Source organism: Chaetura pelagica, unplaced genomic scaffold (genome assembly GCF_000747805.2).
Source record: "Chaetura pelagica isolate M959 unplaced genomic scaffold, ChaPel_1.0 scaffold235, whole genome shotgun sequence".
Classification (NCBI taxonomy): domain Eukaryota; kingdom Metazoa; phylum Chordata; class Aves; order Apodiformes; family Apodidae; genus Chaetura; species Chaetura pelagica.
The window spans coordinates 2,229,070-2,248,860 of NW_009953215.1; the positions used below are offsets into that span (position 1 = coordinate 2,229,070).

The 19,791-nt window shown below is 39.6% G+C and overlaps 1 protein-coding gene across 1 annotated transcript; it reads right to left on the reverse strand.

The window, feature by feature from the left end:
* Nucleotides 1-395: 395 nt before the first annotated feature.
* On the reverse strand, nucleotides 396-15,779 carry GGPS1 (geranylgeranyl diphosphate synthase 1). Its single transcript, XM_009997592.1, has 3 exons — nucleotides 15,685-15,779; nucleotides 3,916-3,986; nucleotides 396-1,177 (listed from the first exon to the last, which is right to left on the reverse strand). Exons 1-3 carry the CDS (start codon nucleotides 15,749-15,751, stop codon nucleotides 416-418), a joined length of 900 nt encoding a protein of 299 aa, XP_009995894.1. The 5' UTR covers nucleotides 15,752-15,779; the 3' UTR covers nucleotides 396-415.
* Nucleotides 15,780-19,791: the final 4,012 nt, after the last annotated feature.

Below are 19,791 nucleotides of genomic sequence, written 5' to 3' on the forward strand. Positions count from 1 at the left end.
GCAACTGCTTACTGACAGTATAATTCATATACCAAAGTAGAATGTATTTTCATGGTTTGTTTTGGAGTTCAAAAGCAAAAAATTGTGTTTTCCCTTCACATCAGTTAGTCTTCCACAAAAAATTAATGTCAAGTTTTGCAGTGCTCTCCCTAGAAGCATCATTTCAGGCCTCCTTGGGGTATCTTCCACCACTTGCTATTCTATAGTAAACCAAGATGCTCAATAAATGCCTTTTCAATGAGTTGAGTGAGAACTTGTTTGTTCCATAGGACACAGGTGAGGAACACTATTAGGACTCATGTGGTTTAACCTGCATCTTTACTATAAATTTTGCAGATATGCTTGAATAAAAGTGAAGTTTGGTTATTTTCCTCCTTTTGAAAATAGTTTTAATCCACCGCCAGCAGTTAAGTTTTTAATTTTCAGTTTCTTTGAACATTTTGCTAAGCTGTTCAACTAGTGCTACAAGCTCAGGGTTTCCCCCAAGCAATTCAATTTGTTTATAGGCTTCAGATTCAAGCTCTTTCAATGTATTCCGAGTGTACTCAAAGGAACCCACATTTTCAAGGTAATGTACACAGTATTTTTTAATATCTATGTTCTCTGTCCTTTGACGTAAAATGTTTTGCACCTGAGTACTTTCAGGTCTTGACCAAATTGCATGGATGGTTGGGAATGAGAACTTGCCCTCAGTTAAGTCTTCACAGAAACTCTTGTTTTCACTATATTCTTTGGAGTGCAAGTTGGCATAGTCATCTCTTATTTGGAAGAAGAGGCCAAGTGTGTTAAGGAGTGGCTTTAAGTCTTTCTTATAATTTGAGAACAGCTGCATGAGGCCTACAGCTAGTCCAAAGAGACCACCTGTCTTTTGCAGTACCATAGCTTTATATTCAGCTTCTGTAGGACAGGTATAAGTATCCCGCCAGTAAATATCCAAGCCTTGACCTTTATGGAGTTCCAGAAGTTGACGGGTAAAAACTTTAACAGCATCTGGATGATCAAGGGTTAAAACCTTCTCTAAGCCAAGGAAATACACATAATTAGCACAGTTGATTACAGATGGAATTCCATAGATACTGTGTGCCACTGGAAAGCCCCGTCGTAGCTTTGAGTTATCTTCAATATCATCCACAAGTAGGCTTGCATTGTGCAACATCTCTGTCACTTCAATGATAACCTATTACAAGAAGAGAAAATTAAGTCTCTCACTGTAATTTAATCTCCAGTTTTGCAAGACCTTATTTAAAATGGATAAAGTTTTAAAGAATTTTATTCTCTATCACTAAGGCTCCCCTCTACACCACTTTTTAAAAATTAATAGAGATATATGATTCTTTTCATCGGCCAGTTTGCTGTACATCCTGGATCATCACATCTTTTGTGTGATTTTTTTTTCAGACTAAAGTGAATTTACTTAAAGTGTTTCCATTGGCACATTCCTCTTTGTTGTTGCTACAGTCCAAAAATATGCTATTGTCTAGGAGTCATGCAGTAACTGTTATTAGAAACATAAACAGAAGAAAAGAAAAGCAACACGCTGTGACATGTTTTAGATTCACTATTCTGAGATCCCCCAAAGTCAGTTCTCGAGAGTGTTAGGTATCATCCATTAACACATTTGTCCCATAAACCTTGTTTTCATAAGTGGAGAAAAATCCTTCCTCACACTCTGCAATTATCTTCAGTACCAAGCTCTTAACATATAGACTATTCTCTCTGAACTGTCATTTAGAAAATCCTTGGCAGAAAGGCAACAGCTACAACTTCTCTTGGGAAGCTTTCTACACACTTACTAGTTCCTCAGTACAGATATCATATACCAGCTGAGGTACATAATAAACTCTTGAGACCATCAAGCTTGTAGCTGACTGCATTTTATTCCAAAGCAGGACAATTCAACTAGAAGGTTTTAACACTACATACTCTCTTTAATGCACAGCTGCTATGCAAGAAACAGGCATATTCAGCACCTGCTTCAATGGAAATATATGTAAGCATCTAGGACTGCATTCTGCATAAAAATCACTACAAAACATACCTGATTAAGATGCTATTTTAAAGCTAATGAACCAATTACACTTGCTAGTTACAAACCCTGCACTCAGTCAACATTCATCTAAACTGCACCTAAATAAATACCAAGGCCACCATTAAATAGTGGCAAGTACCTGGTATGGTCCTATTTGGTGGGTGCTGTAGGAAAAAGTAAGAGGGACTGCACTGGAAGAATTTTTTTGAGGTTCTAGTTATCTAGTGTTCAGTGACCACTGTCCCCAAGATTAAAAGCCAGCAATCTAATTGTTTGACCAAGATACGCCTACAAGAACAGTCTACTTAAGCAGCACTGACCTGTAAAGTGCCCACTGACTTTAAATCAGAGGACAGAGTACTTACTGAAAAACTTTACCATACCTATTTGTCTGAATATTCTTTCACTTCATTATATGTCATTCCCAGTACTATAACAGGAAAGTTCCCCTGTATTCTGTGAATTCCTTCAATACACCTATTTTAGCATTTCTCTTGCTAACCTATTTCATATTACTGTCAGTTTAACGACTTTTTGCAGCTTTTAGACATTTAAGGTTTAATTGAAACAGTGCTTCATGACTGTGTTAATTGTTCTTTTGTGATCTTAAGAAAAGACTATAAAAAATGCTTCAAAGTTGAAAGTAAGAAGTAAAAAAGTTCAGACAACAAAAATAGTTTCCTTTAGAAGACATCAGGAAGTAGCCTGAGGAAATGAAAGGACTGCTCTTCATAATGAAAGTTGAAAAACCAGTACAGTGTTACACTTTCTTACAACCTAAGACTGACTAATCAGTGGCTGCTACATTATCACACCAACAGATTTCAACTTCCTTAGTTGCAATAGCCTTAAAATTTATTTAGCCCTGTACTAGGCCATTTTAGTGCTTTCTTAAGAAGTTCATCTGACAACTCAGTGTTCTCTAATTTAACAAGTGTCTCGGTGCAGCACCACATGAACACTGCAGATGCAGTTAAGTGGTGAAAAAAATGAGAGCACTTGGCTGGGAAAAAAGTGAAATGGTAGCAGCCAATAGCAAAATTAGCTACCAAGGAACAGTATCTTTAACTGTACTCATCTAAATAAACTACACAAAGACAAATGATCTAGGCTAAAATATGTTCTATAAGGAATGCCAGAATTCTTCCTAATATCCTAGGAATATCCTAATAAGCCTTCCCAAGCATAACTTGAGGCCATTTCTTCTCATCATATCACTTATCACTTGAGAGAAGAGACCCAACACCCACCTTGCTACAAGCTCCTTTCAGGTGGCTGAAGAGAGTTATAAAGTCTCCTCTCAGACTGCTTTTCTTCAGACTGAACAACCCCAGTTCCCTCAGTCGCTCCTCACAGGACTTGTGCTCTAGACCCTTCACCAGTTTTGTTTCCCTTCTCTGGATTTGCTCCAGCACCTCAGTGTCCTTCTTGTAGTGAGTGGCTCAAAACTGAACACAGTACTCGAGGTGCAGCCTCATGAGTGTTGAGTACAGGGGCAGTACTTAAGAGGTAGTGTCGAGTATGGTACAACCACTATATCTGTGTAGTGCATAAGGTAATTTTCATTAGTCACTGAAAACTCAGTGTCAATAATTGAGTCATGTTAAGTGGGTACCAATGGTAGCTGCTTATCTTCAACTTAAAGTTGAGCACACTTGGAAAGAAGTAACTATTCTATGTAAGATAAAGAAATTACTTCAGTGACTTAAGTGTTACATCACAGTCAAAGTTTTGCACTGAAGTTGTTTTCCTGAAAGTTTACTTTAATACATTCAGAAATCAGTGCATTCAGAGATTTCTGATCACTTATGCTATGTGAGATAATCATCTGTTATCAGTAACCTTGGAAGAAAGCTAACAGTCTTTTAAAAATAATTAGCCAGTACCTGTATTTTATCTTCTGGAACATTCAGCCAGTGATTAAAGGCCTGTGACAGTTTGGTTCTCACTTGCTTACCTACAATAAAAATATTATAGGCATTTATATATTAAAAAAACAAACACAAAATTCATTGTTAGGGACAGCAGTTTGTCTTAACAACTATAGCTGATTTGAGACTGTTAAGCTGATCAGTACAATCACTCGAAAGCAGAAAATGTATCATAGTAAGTGTCCAGCTTGTGTCTTCATTGTATAAACATCACAATTACCAGCAACCTCAGTTTTAAACATTTCACAGTAATATGCAAAGTACATATATACAGATTTCTGTATTTAATTTTGGTAGTTTAGTAAGTCATCCTGAGTACATTGGTAGCCTTTGCAAGCTTACTACTTCTGCAACTAAGCCCTAGTTTTCCAGGCATGTTGATTTTGTGTATGTAACAGATTAATTTTTAATAATGGTTTGTTATTAGTTGAAGATATTTGTTGAATACTTATTTCTCTCAATTTTTAGGTCTTTCTGCAGTAGTACTCTTCACTTGCTCCTAACAATTTGTAAAACAGAAAAGTGACAATTGACATACTTAAAAAAACCTCTAACTCTGAACAGAACATTCTGAAGAGACCAAGAATTCAGGCAGTATCTTATACCCGAGAAGTCTACCTATGAATAATAGGATCTGCTCTGCTTTGGCTAAATCTAGTTTCGTGAAGCCAAGCAATCACCTTGTTTCAAAGGAATGAAAGACAAGATCAAAAGTCCAAGCATAATGTTAAAATAAGCATTACTATTAAATCCAGACACATTGTACATTATGGAGTTAATTTTAATAGAAGCTAACCTGTGTGTCTATGAACTACTGATGCCAGCTTTCTTTTATAAATTGCTAGGAGTCATGTACAATGTCCAATAATAATCAATATGAAATAAAGTCACTCCCAACCCACATTGAGACAACACTGCTCTAAACATTCAGGAGTTCAGCTGTGTGCAAGATCTTAAAATAACTGCAAGACAGGTCTAGACAAACAGCTCTGCATCTGTAGCTCACATCAACAAGGCCCTTAGAAAGTTTTAAATAAGCCTCAAAGCAGTGCAAACCTAGCCAGTGGGTTCCATATTGCTTGTCTCAAGATATACTGAGAGATATAAGTTCACAATTCTGCAATATTAGTCTTCATGTTGATGACAACATCTTGCCCATAGCACTAAAGACATGTCAGTATCTGGATGTCCCCTTAAGGCTTCTCTACTGTTGTGTGACCAGCACATACAGAACAGAATAATAAAAATAGGTATATTAACTTGCAGTTATATACCCTGGAGAAATTGGACTGAGGATTTTTCCTTTTCTAATTAAGTCAGCACCAGGTAAGCAATAGCTTTGTGGTTTGGGCTCTGAAGCCACAGCTTCAATTTTTGTTTCCATTCTCAAAGATTTCCACTGCTTCTCATCACCACTGTATGTTGGTTTGCACTAGAAGAGACTAGTGAAAAGGTGCTTCCTTTTCCCCATAGCTTTGCCCTCTGGCTCTCTCCTGTGTGAAAGGCATTCTTAACTGGACATACACTATCACTGGCTTATTTTCTCCATTTTGTTTTCTATGCTCAGTTTTAAACACTTTCTACTGGAGGAAGGAATTGTTTTGTCTCTCAAACAGCAATGCAGATATTTTAAGCTACTCATGTCAGACTTGCTCTCTGTCAGAAAAGTATATATCTGGTTCTAAATTATTTTTTTAAAAACCTGCTTATTTAAATAAGTTATTTCCTGACTTAGACATCCACTGTTTTAACACAGGTATCCCAGGTAACCAGAGCTTAAATTTAAATAAAAAATTAGAGTGGTGACCAAGAATTTAAAAACTTCCTACATTATCAAAGCACCACCACCAATTTAAGTTAGAACTGCTTCTCCCAACATCTGCATATACTAAGGCTTTGAAACACTTGAGACATTCAAGACCTCATCCCTCTTCCCCATGTGGCTAAATCAGATTTCAGCCAGATTGGTTCCCTGATCTGACTCACTACACACTTTAACCATCAGTATTGCACAAGGCAGGGTCAAAATGCTCTCCAGAAGTTCAATATTTTATTTTAAAATTCCATGAGTTAACTGAGAAGAAAAGACTGCTGAAAAATACTGAGAATAACTGTTACAAACATCTACCAAACTGTAGAGCTTGCCACTTAAGTATTAACAAGCATTTCAGTACATCCATTAAGAAAACTACTCAGAGATATCACACTAAGGAAATGTATCTTATCTTAACTTCTAAGTTATATTGATTCAGATAATACTTACTTTTTTACATTAGGCAGCTAACTCTTGTTTTATGAATGTGTTTCCTAGAAAATCTGCTTATGGAATGCTGGATGTTCAGCAACAAGTTTTATTTTATCATGAGTAACATAACTACTAGCACACACTCTGAATAGAATATTAACATGCATAGTGAGTTTAGCCACTTCTGTTCCCTAGCACAGACAGGACTTGAATTGTTAGACTTGCCTACCTTGTCTAGCAAGACTGTCTAGACACTGGCTATTCAAGGAAAAAACATTCTGTATAGCGAAACATCCATCTTTCCTTTTATAGGTTCAGATTTGTTTATGTGAGCCCCTTTAAAGGAACATTATTGCTACATAAATGCTTATTTATCTTGTTCTGAAGTCAATCCTAGTCTATGTGATACCATAACAATTTTCTGTATGCATGTTTCATGTCTACAACCATACTGTGATGGCAAAAGACCAAACCCATCTAATACTGCTCTCAAAAGCCTAGATGTGAAAGCCTCCATTCCTTACCATGCCTCTTCTCTCCCCAGACTAGACAGAACAACAATCCAGGGACACAGGACAAAATTAAAAAGAGTAAAATTTAACACTAGCAGAACTATCCAGATTCTTCAATGTCGCATCACTGCTCTGTTAATTATTCTATGCAGACTATTGTAAAATTAAAGAATATGGAGGACTAGCTTCCAAGATTAGAAGCTCCATCTACTGTATAGAGCTATAATAGATATATAATAGATATTACTGCATCAAGTTTTTATCGAAGTTATGCTAAATGAATTCAGTTTCATCTGCTTAAGATTCCCAAATTACCCAAATTAAACAGCAACTATAGAAAGCTTTTCTCCTTAGTAATGCTAGGTAGAAAGGGTGAGAAAAAATTCAGAAAATAACAGATTCACTGATTAAATTCCTTCTACAAGCCATATCCATTAAACAAAGATCAAGTTAAATTAAAGATGTACTGAGGACAATAGGACAATCTCTGCCACCTCTTTATCTGTCTTTAGATAGATAAAATGCTCCTCTAAAAAAAAAAAAAATCAGCTTGACTTAACTATTTACACAATTGCTCTTGTGACAGAGTACTGACCCAAAACTCCTCATTAGTAATTCTTCACTCTTGCTGCATTGAAGTGACCACAGACTATGCCCTTAGGGGAGCACCCCACTTACACTGAGGGTAGATAAAAGAGCTAGAACATTGTAAGAATGAGCAGGGGGACTAATAATCTAGCCCTCATTAGAGCCTCACTGAGCTAATTCAGCTCATTACCCCAGCAGAAAACTATCTGCTTTTTGCTAGGTGAGATTTCTGCCAGCTTTTTCTTGCCAGCTTCTGTACTGAGTCAGCTTATGAAATGGGTCTGCCAGAGTTTGTACAGGGTAAGCAGCAGAATCTGAGAGCAGGGGGAAGGGGGAATTGCCCTTTTGTATGCTACTGCAAGCTACTACATTACCTCAGCTTTATTGTACACCTTCCTGTCTAGCCCTGTGCTCTGATGGATTAGGGCTAAATGGGTGAATTCCCCAAGCAGACATGAAGCCAACACATCCAGCAGAGGTGAACTGTAGAAAGACAAGCAAAGAGTGCAGGCCCATATTCAAATGTGGATAGTCACTTGTGATGGATGAAGGTAACTGTAGAATTGCCTAGTTTAACTCCCCTGCTCAAAACAGTGTTAAGTAGTCCAGGGCTGTTACTCCGATTTTGCCTTATTCCTTCCTCTCAGGATCCTGAAGGCCACTATCCCATGGTCACTGCAGCCAAGGTTGCCCCCAGTCTTTATGTCCTAAGCAGTTCTTCCTTGTTTCTAAGTGTGAGATAAAGCATAATGCCTTCCTTCTTAATTACCTGTATTACCAGTGGTCATCAACACATTCCAGAAACCTCTTGGATTGCCTGTCTCCCACTGTGTTGCTTCTTCTACCAGATACTGAGATAGCTTAAGTACCTCATGAGGACTGGGGCCTTCAAATATGAGGCATCTTCCAGTTATCTGAAGACCTCATCTACTTCTTCCTACACATGTGGTCTGTAGCAAAGACTTACTGTAGTGTCACCCCTATTGTTCTGCCCTCTAATTTAACCCATAAACTCTTGCTAGGCTTATCATCTGACTGAAGGCAGTACTCCATGCAGTTCAGCTGCTCTTTCACATGAAAGGCAACTCCCAGTCCTTGCTATCCCAGACTGCCTTCCTAGGCAATTATGCTGGTCTGGTTCTGGCATGGTTTTGGTAGCAGGGGAGGAGCCCCAGGGGTGGCTCCTGTAAGAAGCTACTGAAAGCTTCCCCAGCTCAGGTGGCCAAGGCCAAGCCATTAGAGAGACAACAGATGTGTCTCTGCAATTAACATATGAACGAACTGATATAAAAGCTGAAAGCAGAGAGAGCAAAGAACAGCTGAGCTGGATAGGAGCAGAGCAGTGCAGGAGTGGAAATCCTGAGGCTGGTAAGGATGAAGGGGATGCGCAAGCAGAAGTCCCCCTGCAGCCCATAGTGAGACGGCAGGCTTGTCCCCCTGTGCCCCATAGAGGAACATGACAGAGCATCCCCTGAAGGTGCCAGGAGGGGCAAATGTGGACTTGCAGCCTGTGGACTTGGATATGCAGGACCCCATGCCAGGGGAGGCAACTGTTCCTGAAGTAGCCCATGACTCTGCAGGAAGCCTGTGCTGAAGCAGCTTGCTTCTGAAGGGACTGCACCTCATGGGAAGGACTCATGTCAAAGAGGTTCATGAAGGACTCCCTCCCATGGAAGGCACCCCATGGGGGAACAGGGGAGGACTGCAATAAATCCTCCCTGAGGAGTAAAGAAGGACAGGAAATAGACTAAACTGCTTTAAATCCCATCCCCTGTCCTCCTGTGTCACTGGAGGGAAGGAGGTGGAGAAAGTAGGAACAAAGCATTTTGGGGCCGGGAAGAAGGGATGGGCGGAGTAACACATGTAAGTACTGCTCTTTGTGTTGTCTGTGTGCATTTGATTAGAAGTAAATTATTTTTCCCCAAGTTGAATTTTGCCTATGACCATGGCTCGACCCATGAGCTTCCAGTAGCTGTCCTTTGTCCTCCCCACCCCACAGTGTGTGCAAGGGAGGAGTGAGCAAGCGGCCATGTGGCTGGTTTTGTTGGTGGGTTAGGCCCAAACCACAACAGCAATCCATATCCATCCACTGCAGCACTCCAGCTGACCAAGCTATCCCACATCAGATATCCCAATAAAACTAGAGCCCTGCAACTGCATGCAGATCTCTAACTCCTCCTGTTTATTCCCTGTGCTGTATGCTTTGTGTAGAGGCAACCAGTCCTGCAGATTCCCCAGAAAGAGAGAGCTTTCCCCATCATGTTGTCCTGTACATACTTCCTTGTTTAAGTGCATACACCTGGAATGGGCTGCATTTAGCACTGCTCTGATGATTACAGAGTCTCTCTTGTCCACATCAGCCTACATCCTTTGTTTACAGGTTCACCTTTTCATTACCTGATTGTGGGTAGCCATTCCCCCTTTATTGTAACTTCTAGTTTAAGTCACTTCTCACCAGGTTGCTTAGCCTGTTGGTAGAGACACTTGGTCCTGACTTGGTTAGGTGAATGGTATCTCCTCCTGGTAATCCTTGTTCCACAAAGGCAGCCGCATGGTCATAAACCCCAAATATCTGCTATCAGTATCAGCTGTGCAACTACCTGTTAACAGGCAGGATCTGTCTGTTCCTCTTGATCACGAGAGAGAGGGCGTTGAGGATCATGGAGAAAAGCCGACTGGGCTTCCTGTGCCCTTGGCACCCATTCCAAAAGCTACATAGTTATGCTTGATAAGCTTCAGGCATTCCCTTGCTATATCCATTAGCGTTCAAGCAGAAGAGTAGCAGGGTTAAGTAGTCTGAGAGTGAAACACCTTGGTCTCTCCATAACATTCCTGATCAGAACTACCCAGAAGCAGCAAACCTTCAAGGACAGCAGCTCAGATGGAGGCCTCTGTCTCTGGCAAGAGGCAGTCTCCCCACTACTACCACTTGCTGCTGCCACTAGGTGTTGGCCTGAAGCAGCCAAGCACTTTTGTTCCAGTACATTGATCCTACTTGGCAGTTGTAGATGTGTGCAAGAAACAGGAATCTCTCCTGATTCAAGAAGACATCAGCTCCCAGCGTTCACCATTGTGACAGTATCCATTTCCCAACCTACAATCATAGAATCACAGAATCATCCAGGTTGGAAGGGACTTTGAAGATCATCAAGTCCAGCCATAACCTAAATTCCCCTACTATAACCTAATTTACTTGTTCAGTGCTTAAATCATGTTGCTAAGCACTATATCTGTATTTCTTTTAAACACTTCCAGGGATGGTAACTCCACCACCTCCCTGGGCAGCCTGTTCCATTGTTCAACTAGTCTTTCAATAAAGAAATTCTTTCTAATATCCAGTCAAAACCTCCCCTGGCACAACTTCCTTTGAGATATTTCTCTGGTGCTTCCCTGCTGGATCCTATTACCTCAGCAGCCTCTGGCTCATCTCTGTAGGACTCAAGTGCGCTGCAGTGTATCCAGCATATCTCCAAGCAACAGGCTGAGGGCCCTTGCTACCACCCCATCCTTCTAACCTTGGAGTGTCATCTCAACTGTCACAGTTTGGTTACTTTCATAGGTTTTTAAAAACAATGGAAACTTAGTTTGTCAACAGTTACAGATTTTATTTAATCTCTTGTAGTAAAAGATCTTGAGGAAAAACAATTTACATATTAAAAGTTGTGACAGTTCTTACAGCCATATTTGCTCTGCAGAAATAGAAATGCATACTTGTCTTTTTGAAATAGTGAAGTTGTCTTATGGTTGAACTAATAAGTAGAGGGCAATTCCCTCACCTTCAGTGAGAGTTAAATTTTTAACACAGTTCATCTGGGATACTTAAAATTCTACTAGAGGAATATTGTTTTGACTGAGCCAGCAGGAACCATGTTCAGCTTACCTCAGCTGCCAAGTGTACAATTTATGTCCAAAGTGGATTTTTCTTTCCTGGAACCTATTGAAAGTCTATGAAGTTTAGTACCTCCTAGAGTAAAACACAAATTACTGTAATGGATGCAATCAGTTCTGCTCTACTGCACTTAGGAAGGAGGTTTACTTCATAAAGATCAGGTAACACCCTAAATTATGATTAACTTCCATCTCACGTAGCATGTGTATTCTTGAATGCTACAACTGCTCTCCTTTCAAAAACAAGCGAACAAAACCAAACCACCACCACCAACAAAAAAACAACAACCCCCCAACACAAACAAACAAACCAACCAATCAACAAAACAGGCTCTTTTAAAAAACTTAGTAAGGTACATACCTGTACCATATTTTCTAGCAATACTCCAAAAACTGACAAGGGATTTTAAAAAGTATGCTATTTTTTAATTGGTTGTAATTCTATGAAGAATCATCCAATATCTGTATTCTTTTAAACACTTCCAGGGATGGTAACTCCACCACCTCCCTGGGCAGCCTGTTCCACTGTCCAACCACTTCTGGTAAAGAAATTATTTCTAATATTAATTCTAAGGCTCCCCTGGCACAGCTTCAGGCCATTACCTCTCGTCCTGTCATTATTCACTTGGGAGAAGAGACCAACTCCCACCTCCCTATAACTTCCTTTCAGGTAGTTGTAGAGAGCAACGAGGTCTCCCCTCAGCCTCCTCTTATTCAAACTAAACAATCCCAGTTCCTTCAGTCTCTGGTGATAGGACTTATTTTCCAGACCTTTCACCAGTTTGATAGCTCTCCTCTGGACATGCTCCAGCAACTCGACATCGTTCTTATAGCGAGGGGCCCAGAACTGCACGCAGAACTCGAGGTGTGGCCTCACCAGTGCTGAGTACAGGGGCACAATCACTTCTCTACTCCTGCTGGCCACACTGATGCATTCCTGATGTAGGCCAGGATGCCACCTGGGCACACTGCTGGCTCATGTTAAATTGGCTGTCAACCTGATATGTACAGACTGTTCCTGCCCCTCCATCAATATATCTGAAGGTTTCAGGTTCTTGAACCTGTCCAGTCTTGTTCTGTTATTTCTGATGTTGTGCAGCCTGCTGACCCTTTTCCACTGCTTCTTTGCTTAGTGACACATTTTCCACCACTGCACACCTTTTAGGGGCAGGGACATCACTTTCTTCCAGCCCAGTTGGCAACCCCAGGCAGCTCAGAGCCTGAAAAGCCTTGGCCCAAGTTAAGGCTTCTGATGTGCCAAGTTTGGTTGTACTTATGTCAGAGATCATGCCCTTTGGTACTTAACTCCTTCACCAAGCCGGTCAAGTTCAACAACCCAGACGAAAAAGGCAAAACCCAAAAGCCAGTCTTTATTGTTCAGCTTGCTAAACAAGCCCAGGAAAGACTGCAGCCAAGACCAGAACAATAACATGAAAGGGAAGATGCACAGTCATAAATGGAGCAGAATCTACCCCTTTCAATAGCAAGCCGTTGAACATACCAGTTTTACTACAACTAAAACTCCATATACTACTTAGTTCTGCAAAAAAAGCTACTGCTGTTAACTCAGCCACACAGAGATAAAATATTAACCATCTGTCTGAACCAGGCCATTTTTGAAACAAATCACATTGGAATTTGTGAAAGTTAAGCCTGCTTATTGCACTTTGTTTATGAGACTAATGGACAGAATACTAGATTAAGCAGAATGCTGCTATAAACCAGTATGGCAATGTTCTACTACAATGAGATCTTACAAGAAAAGATACTGTTGCAGAATGCATGCTCTCCCAAGTAATAAATTCTTCTAATGAAGGAATAAACATTAATTACCATACCATCAGTTAAAATGGTAAAATAATAAAATACCTTAAGCCTAGCAGTTCCACTATTCTAGTACTGTTGAATTCAAAGTAATATACAAGCTTAGCTTAAGTATCACCCCCAAACTGCCACCATTAAAAGTTGTATTTCACTAATGACATACAGAGTAATCAACTTCCTCTTGTATCGAGTGATTAATCCTTAACAGTTAAAAATTTGTGTTCTTACACTACAACTAGGCAACTACACTTAGGTGCCTGCTAGTGTTGTCTATTTTCTTCCCAATCTTAATTCTTTTACTCAATCCCTTTTTATATAAACAAAGTTTGATATGTATCTAAATTTATTCAAGATCTCATAGGTTACTAAACTGTTTGGAAAGTTTCTTTTTTTAACTAAGCTTAAAAGCAACTGGACTACTGTAGAGCTGTAAGTATACATATTTTGACACAGCCAAGCCTTCTGCAAAAAGCCCCTCAAAACTCAAGCTGATTCAACACAGAAACAGCTCCTTGTCCCCATGCTTGTGCCAGCTCACCAACAAGACACGAGAAGATAAACCAGGCAAGGTTTTAACAGGTCCAGTGATTGATACTACCAAATAATTTGGTTATTAAGATGAGAACTGGCAAAAGAAGCAGGAGAATATTGCAAGAAGCATAAAGAAGACAGAATGCACTCTCTTCAAGCAAGAGCTTGTTAGATTAGCTCAGGCACCTAATTTGGGCTCCACCCTAATTATGAACAGCAAGCATATGTCCAATTTTCCCCCCTCACCAACCATTAGTGCTCATACTGATCCCAAGGTTCACACAACTAGCTCCTCCTGATCTACAGTTGTCATTGCTGAATTTGGGCTAAGCCACAGAGATTCAAAAATAGTAAGTGTCCAGCTATATGTTTGTGAATCCTCACCATGTCACCTCTTACTCAGTACAAGCTTTCCACAGGTCACTACTTAGACCTGCCTAGTATCTTCTTAAATCACACCACCATTTCTGCACAGACAGAAGTGTACCTTTTCTCTCATCTTCTCCAAAACAAACTAAATTAACAAGATACCAACATGTCAAAGTGGACAAACAGATTTATGATACTTTAGCAGGACCAGATATAAAATGCTCGCAATCTCAGTAAGTGTAACATTATGCATCAGCATTGAGTGATCAGGGTTGAGCTCTCAACAAAGTATAGGAATTCAGCCACAGCAGTCAAGGTGGGAAGGTTAAGTGTGTATCTTAGCTGCATCATCTGAAATGAAAGAAAAATGAAGAGCTGCTAGTCAAGCACTTCTATCCATGGAAGGGTTTTTTAGGCACTTTGTTGTGTATTTCTTACTAGGAAGCAGGGCTTTTTTTGCTGGTACCTACAGTATCTTAAAAACTTAGCAGCAGCTAAAGATGCAGAGGTGTTACAACATACCTTGGTTATATAAGGTAGCCTCACCAAACAAAAAGCTCACTTAAAGATGGTATTGGAGGAAAGTAAATTTCTTCAGGACCATTCTGGAGGTAGTTCACTAGCAAAACCACCACCCAGTTCAAGATATCCAAATACAATATACTGTGAGGAAATGAGAAACAAACTTTCTGGCATTAAAAAGGCATGTTACTGCCAAATTCTTTCCTCTTCTTATTTTTAACTCAAGTAGCATTAACTGCCAAGTCAAATGAAGTCACTAATGTAGATAAGACAATACTGGATACTTGTAGAGATTAGTAACAAAATTCATTATACATCAGTATAATGAATTACGACCCACAGGTCTTGCTGAAGATATGCAAAGCCACTTAATACTGTGCCTGTTGATTCATTATGCTACCTGCCTGGACCAAAGGTCTTCTAAATTTTATCAGAATTATTTTTCTTAATTTTTACCATATTTTGTGTCTTCCCTACCACCACCTGCATGCGATAAAAGCTGGACAGAAGACAATCATGCAATAAGTGCAATGACAAGTTAGTTCCATTGCTATTTTCACAAAGTTTTCTTGTATGATCTTCCTTATGCTTCAGGTATACAAGCAAAAGCCACTGAAAACAATCTGTTTAGTCAGCAAAGATGCCTCTGAGAGGCATATCCATACAGTACTTCATCAAACTGCCTCCTGAATTCTGCTACAATAGGTACTGTTCGATACTCAAAGCTTAATTTGAATGTGTGTTGCTAGTGACCTTATACCACACAAGGACTGCTTGATCCTCTGGTAAGTGAAGCAATCCACGGACAGCCAAAATTTGCCATTACAACACCTGGCTCTACATATACCAGGGAGAAGAAATTACACAAAAGAAACAGGCTATTTAAAAAATAAACAAAAAAGCCAACAAAGCACATCCTCTCGAGTCCCATACAGCAAGCAGATAAAGACCAAAACAAGGGCCTGGTTTTCAGTACTTGCCCTTACTAGTTTTAAAAAGTAGTAAGTCAGCTACTCGTATTCAGAGCCACTGAAATACTACTTACACTGCAACAGACAGACTCTGGAACTATTGTACCAATCTCACCAAAAAGGGTGGTTCTACAGAGGAAGAAAAAAAAAATAATAATGGAAAAGTGTTACTTACAGTGACTCTTAAGTCCACAAATCAAGAACAGACAAACATCCTGGCCTGTGCTCTGAGACCAAGGTTGCTATAAGAACAACACAGTTAAAAGAAACTTGCCTGGTAGTTGAAGTAAATACTGGTATGGCTCTAGGATTCTTTTAGATGTTTCATCCATCCCATCCATTTCTTTATTTCATAAGAGGTAGTTCACTGTTAAAGAAAGTGTTATTAACACTATTTAGATCACAAATTAGGGAAGTAAAAAATACATGCATACAATTAAATAAAAAGTCAGCTGACTTCAAAATTGGAGTATTTACACCTAACCTTGAACATTACACCTTCAGTTAATACTATCTTCACTACATAAAGCTTTGTAGACATAATTTAGAATAGAAACAAGCATGCATATTAAATAGTTTTCTTTTCTTACTCATCAATAGTTTAAGCCAACTTCTAGACTTTGTTTGCTCTTTTATATGTATTAGAGGGCTCAGGATTATAGAGAAGCATTTAGAACACTAGTATTCACAACAGTGAAGATCCACCATATTAGAGAAAATACGTAGCTCATACAAAACCTCACATGACTGATCAGATTAGACCTCCCCATAGGCATTCCTCATACAAGAGAGATGACTAAGAAAAAAAAATGTACCCTACACCAAGAATACTAACTTCAGTTTTCTCATAGAATCCTTCAGTCCTGTTTTAGAAGGCAGAATAGAAATATACCGTTTTCTTACCTCTGTTTAAGCATACAGACATCTTTACTCATTTTCCCATTTACTATATGCATCATAGACCCTTACGATAAATATTTTAGGATCCATTCCTTACATAGCTCAACTAATTTCTATTAAGTTTCCGTTCACATAAGTTGGGTCATCTATATTGGTGGGTTTTTTTCATACTGTTTTCTGTAACAGATTTCCTGTCCTTTCACCTCTAGCCTCCCTTGCTGCACTGCAGATGCAGCATCTCAAAACAATTCTTCTAATGTCATTTTAAGACAGGAACTGCAGCAGTAGCATTAAGTCTCATGCTACTTCAGCATCACATCTTAGTTACTTAGCTAGCATCCTGGCAAGGATGTACTTTTTGCCCTTTTGCCCCTGGAGCAACTGCATAGTTATTTAAATAGTTAATTTTACAGATAATTTATAAGTGATATTTCTAAAGTACGAACTGATGAATTTTCAATGTAGGTACTTTAAATGTACTGGTTAACAGGAGTGAAATAAACCATGTTCCACACTTGCAGCAATACCTTCCCATAAAAAACTCAAGAGATCAGCATTAAAAATCACAGATCACTCTTAAGCTACCTGAACAAACTGGTATTTCTCAACATTCATGAACTTTCCCTTTGAGTACAGCTCAGTCAGTTCCTGTCTATGCCCACCCTCCAAACCTGTAAGTATTTCTGGCACTCCAGACTTGAGAACTGATCTGCATTAATAACTACTTTCCTAGGTTAGGATTGGATCAGTTCCTTTATTTGCTTCACTGCATATAATAATCAAATATAGCAACACTTCAGAGGGAAGAACAGATATTTAAGCAAACACAGTTGCCAACAAAATGCTCATAAGACTGCACCTTTTGGGAAAGCTTTGCAGTTTCTTAGCAGTACGGCTCTACCATCCTAACCCATGGTGTGCCAGCACAACCCAGCAGTCAGGCCACACTGTAACCCAAATCAAATTTGACACCCTCAACTCCTATTTTCTATTCAGATTGTCAATATAACTGAAGGGATAGGGACTACTTTTAAGACCACACTGCTATTGAGAATCAGCTGTCAAACTGTAACCTTGCATATCCAGAATAAGTTTCTCCAAGGAATTCAGTGAGGAAGCAAACAAAAGATTCTCACAGGCCACCTCAAAATATTTGAAGCAGAATGAAGCTGGTAGAGATGGATGCAAGGAGACACCATCAACTTAACTACTCTTCTGTGGCTATTATTTGTCAAAACGCCACACAGAGAGTTTAGAAGTCAAAGGGCGTAGCTACCCAACAGACCTGGGAAGAGATGTTAAGGTGGGAACCGCTTCTCTGTAGAAGTTTCTGCATAGAAATAAATTTTGACATTCCTCCTCTCCTCTCAGGGAATTCAGAGATTTCTTGACTGTGTGTAGGACAGTAAGATAATATTCAGAATCCCGAACTAACTTGAAATTTACTAGTATTGCACAGCAAACTATATCTTTGCATCTTTTGGCACAAAATTAACAGCAGCCCACCTGACAGGCTGCTTAGCTGAAGAAAATCAGTCAGGTACTTTTCCTACAAGTGCCAAGATTTTTATTATTATTTTTTTTAATTTATGTTTTTCAATAAAAGGGAGGCATAAAAGCCCTAAGAGGCAGAAAGTGGATGGTAACTTAGCTTAAATCACTATTGCTAAACTCTTCTAGATTGCTATGCTGCTACCTTTAAATGACATGTTATGTAACCTCTGCTAAGGAAAAGAGAACTGTGATTATTCAGACAGCTACATACCTAACACACCCACCGAAACAAGTGAGCAGAACTTCACCCAAACTAAGGTCTGTAAGATAAGAATACCATGGTATGAGGCATGTAATTTTACTGCTTTTTGCAAAGTTATCACGTTTGACACACTTGGGAAATGCTTGACATTAAGTTTCATCCCTAAGTGACCGATCAGTTTACTTCAGAAGTTACACTGTTGCAGTAAGTCTTCTCAATTGAAAAATATTTACACACAAGATTTCAGTCAGCACCTTCTAATAAGTAGTAAAATTGCCAGGAGTTAAACATGAAAGGAAAAGGAAAGCAAAGCCTTTTGTCAATGAAAGTGGAAGAATTGATTACATGTTCAAAAGATTAAAGTAGTTAATGCCATTTTGCCTGTTAAACCAGTACACAGACTTGCTGCATTTCAATTAATGCATGACTAAGATATTTGTCCAGTCATTTCTCAGTATTACCACCAAAGCACACAGAACAGCTGCAAGAGGCACAGGCCATACAATCACAACAGAGGACCTACAGAACTGTCTGACTGCAACAAACCTTACCTCTAATCATCTATTTGAAACACACACAGCACTGCAGTAAGATGGTGACATGGACTTCCAGGAAGTTGGAACTACTCTAAAACTTGAAGATCTGGCCTATACCTGACCTACATCTAGGAGCTTTCTAGAGAGAATGCAAGCATTCTAGGTAAAATTCAAGAAAAATTTCTGTTCTGGAACCTTATAAAACAGCTTCTCACTCCATTCCTTCCATTCCATTCTACAGAATATTCTACCCCTCACCTGAACTATGGGATATGATCACTGAAATAGTCTAGGTTAAATATGCAAGTGGTATTTTTAAAAAGCATAATCATCTCAGTGGCTCAAATCGCAACACAGTTAAAACAGGAAAAAAAAAAAAAAAAAGAGAGCCATGAAAGGAACAGAGCTGTAGTGCAAAAGAATCACCCAGAAAGTTCTTAAATTGGCTCCATTAGCGAATTTAGTGCATCGAGACACTGGCTTCATTGTAACTACTGAAAAAAAAGGGCTCCAGAAAGGGAGAGAGAGAGGAGTGACAAGGTCTGTTTCAGAGGAATACACAAAAACTGTGGTGAATGTGTATTGTTTTAAAGAGCCTATCAAGGCTCTTAATCCAAATGTAATTTGGAGAGGATACTTATCACCCTAGTCCACATCCTCATTCAAATTAGCAGAGGCTTTGTTATTCAACTTAGGGATAGGCAACTTCACACAGGTGGAAAGGATAGTCACAGCTTTCCCTGAAGACGCAGCCAAGCATACAAGCAACTTTCCATAGCTGCAATTTCAACACTAATTCCGGGAAAAGCTAGAACATACTACCCTGGAATCGTGCTTCGATTTTTCACAGCATTTCCTGATATAATTGAGCATGACCGCTACAGACGCCAGACAACGATACCTGGGCTGCCAAAGCACTGGCACTGTGCTGCGGCCGCACAGGACAGGGCTGCTCACTTTCCATAGCTGCAATTTCAACACTAATTCCGGGAAAAGCTAGAACATACTACCCTGGAATCGTGCTTCGATTTTTCACAGCATTTCCTGATATAATTGAGCATGACCGCTACAGACGCCAGACAACGATACCTGGGCTGCCAGAGCCCTGGCACTGTGCTGCGGCCGCACAGGACAGGGCTGCTCGGCTGAGGGCTGACCCGAGCCGGCAGGAACCATCACTGCTTCCGAA

Bases quoted from the DNA above. Each gene is read 5' to 3' on its own strand.
- GGPS1 (XM_009997592.1), bottom strand. From the start codon at position 15,751: ATGGATGGGATGGATGAAACATCTAAAAGAATCCTAGAGCCATACCAG. The intron at 3,987-15,684 runs GCAAGTTTCTTT...TTTTTATTGTAG, and splicing joins GTATTTACTTCAACTACCAG to GTAAGCAAGTGAGAACCAAA. The intron at 1,178-3,915 runs GTACTGGCTAAT...TTCTTGTAATAG, and splicing joins TTCCAGAAGATAAAATACAG to GTTATCATTGAAGTGACAGA.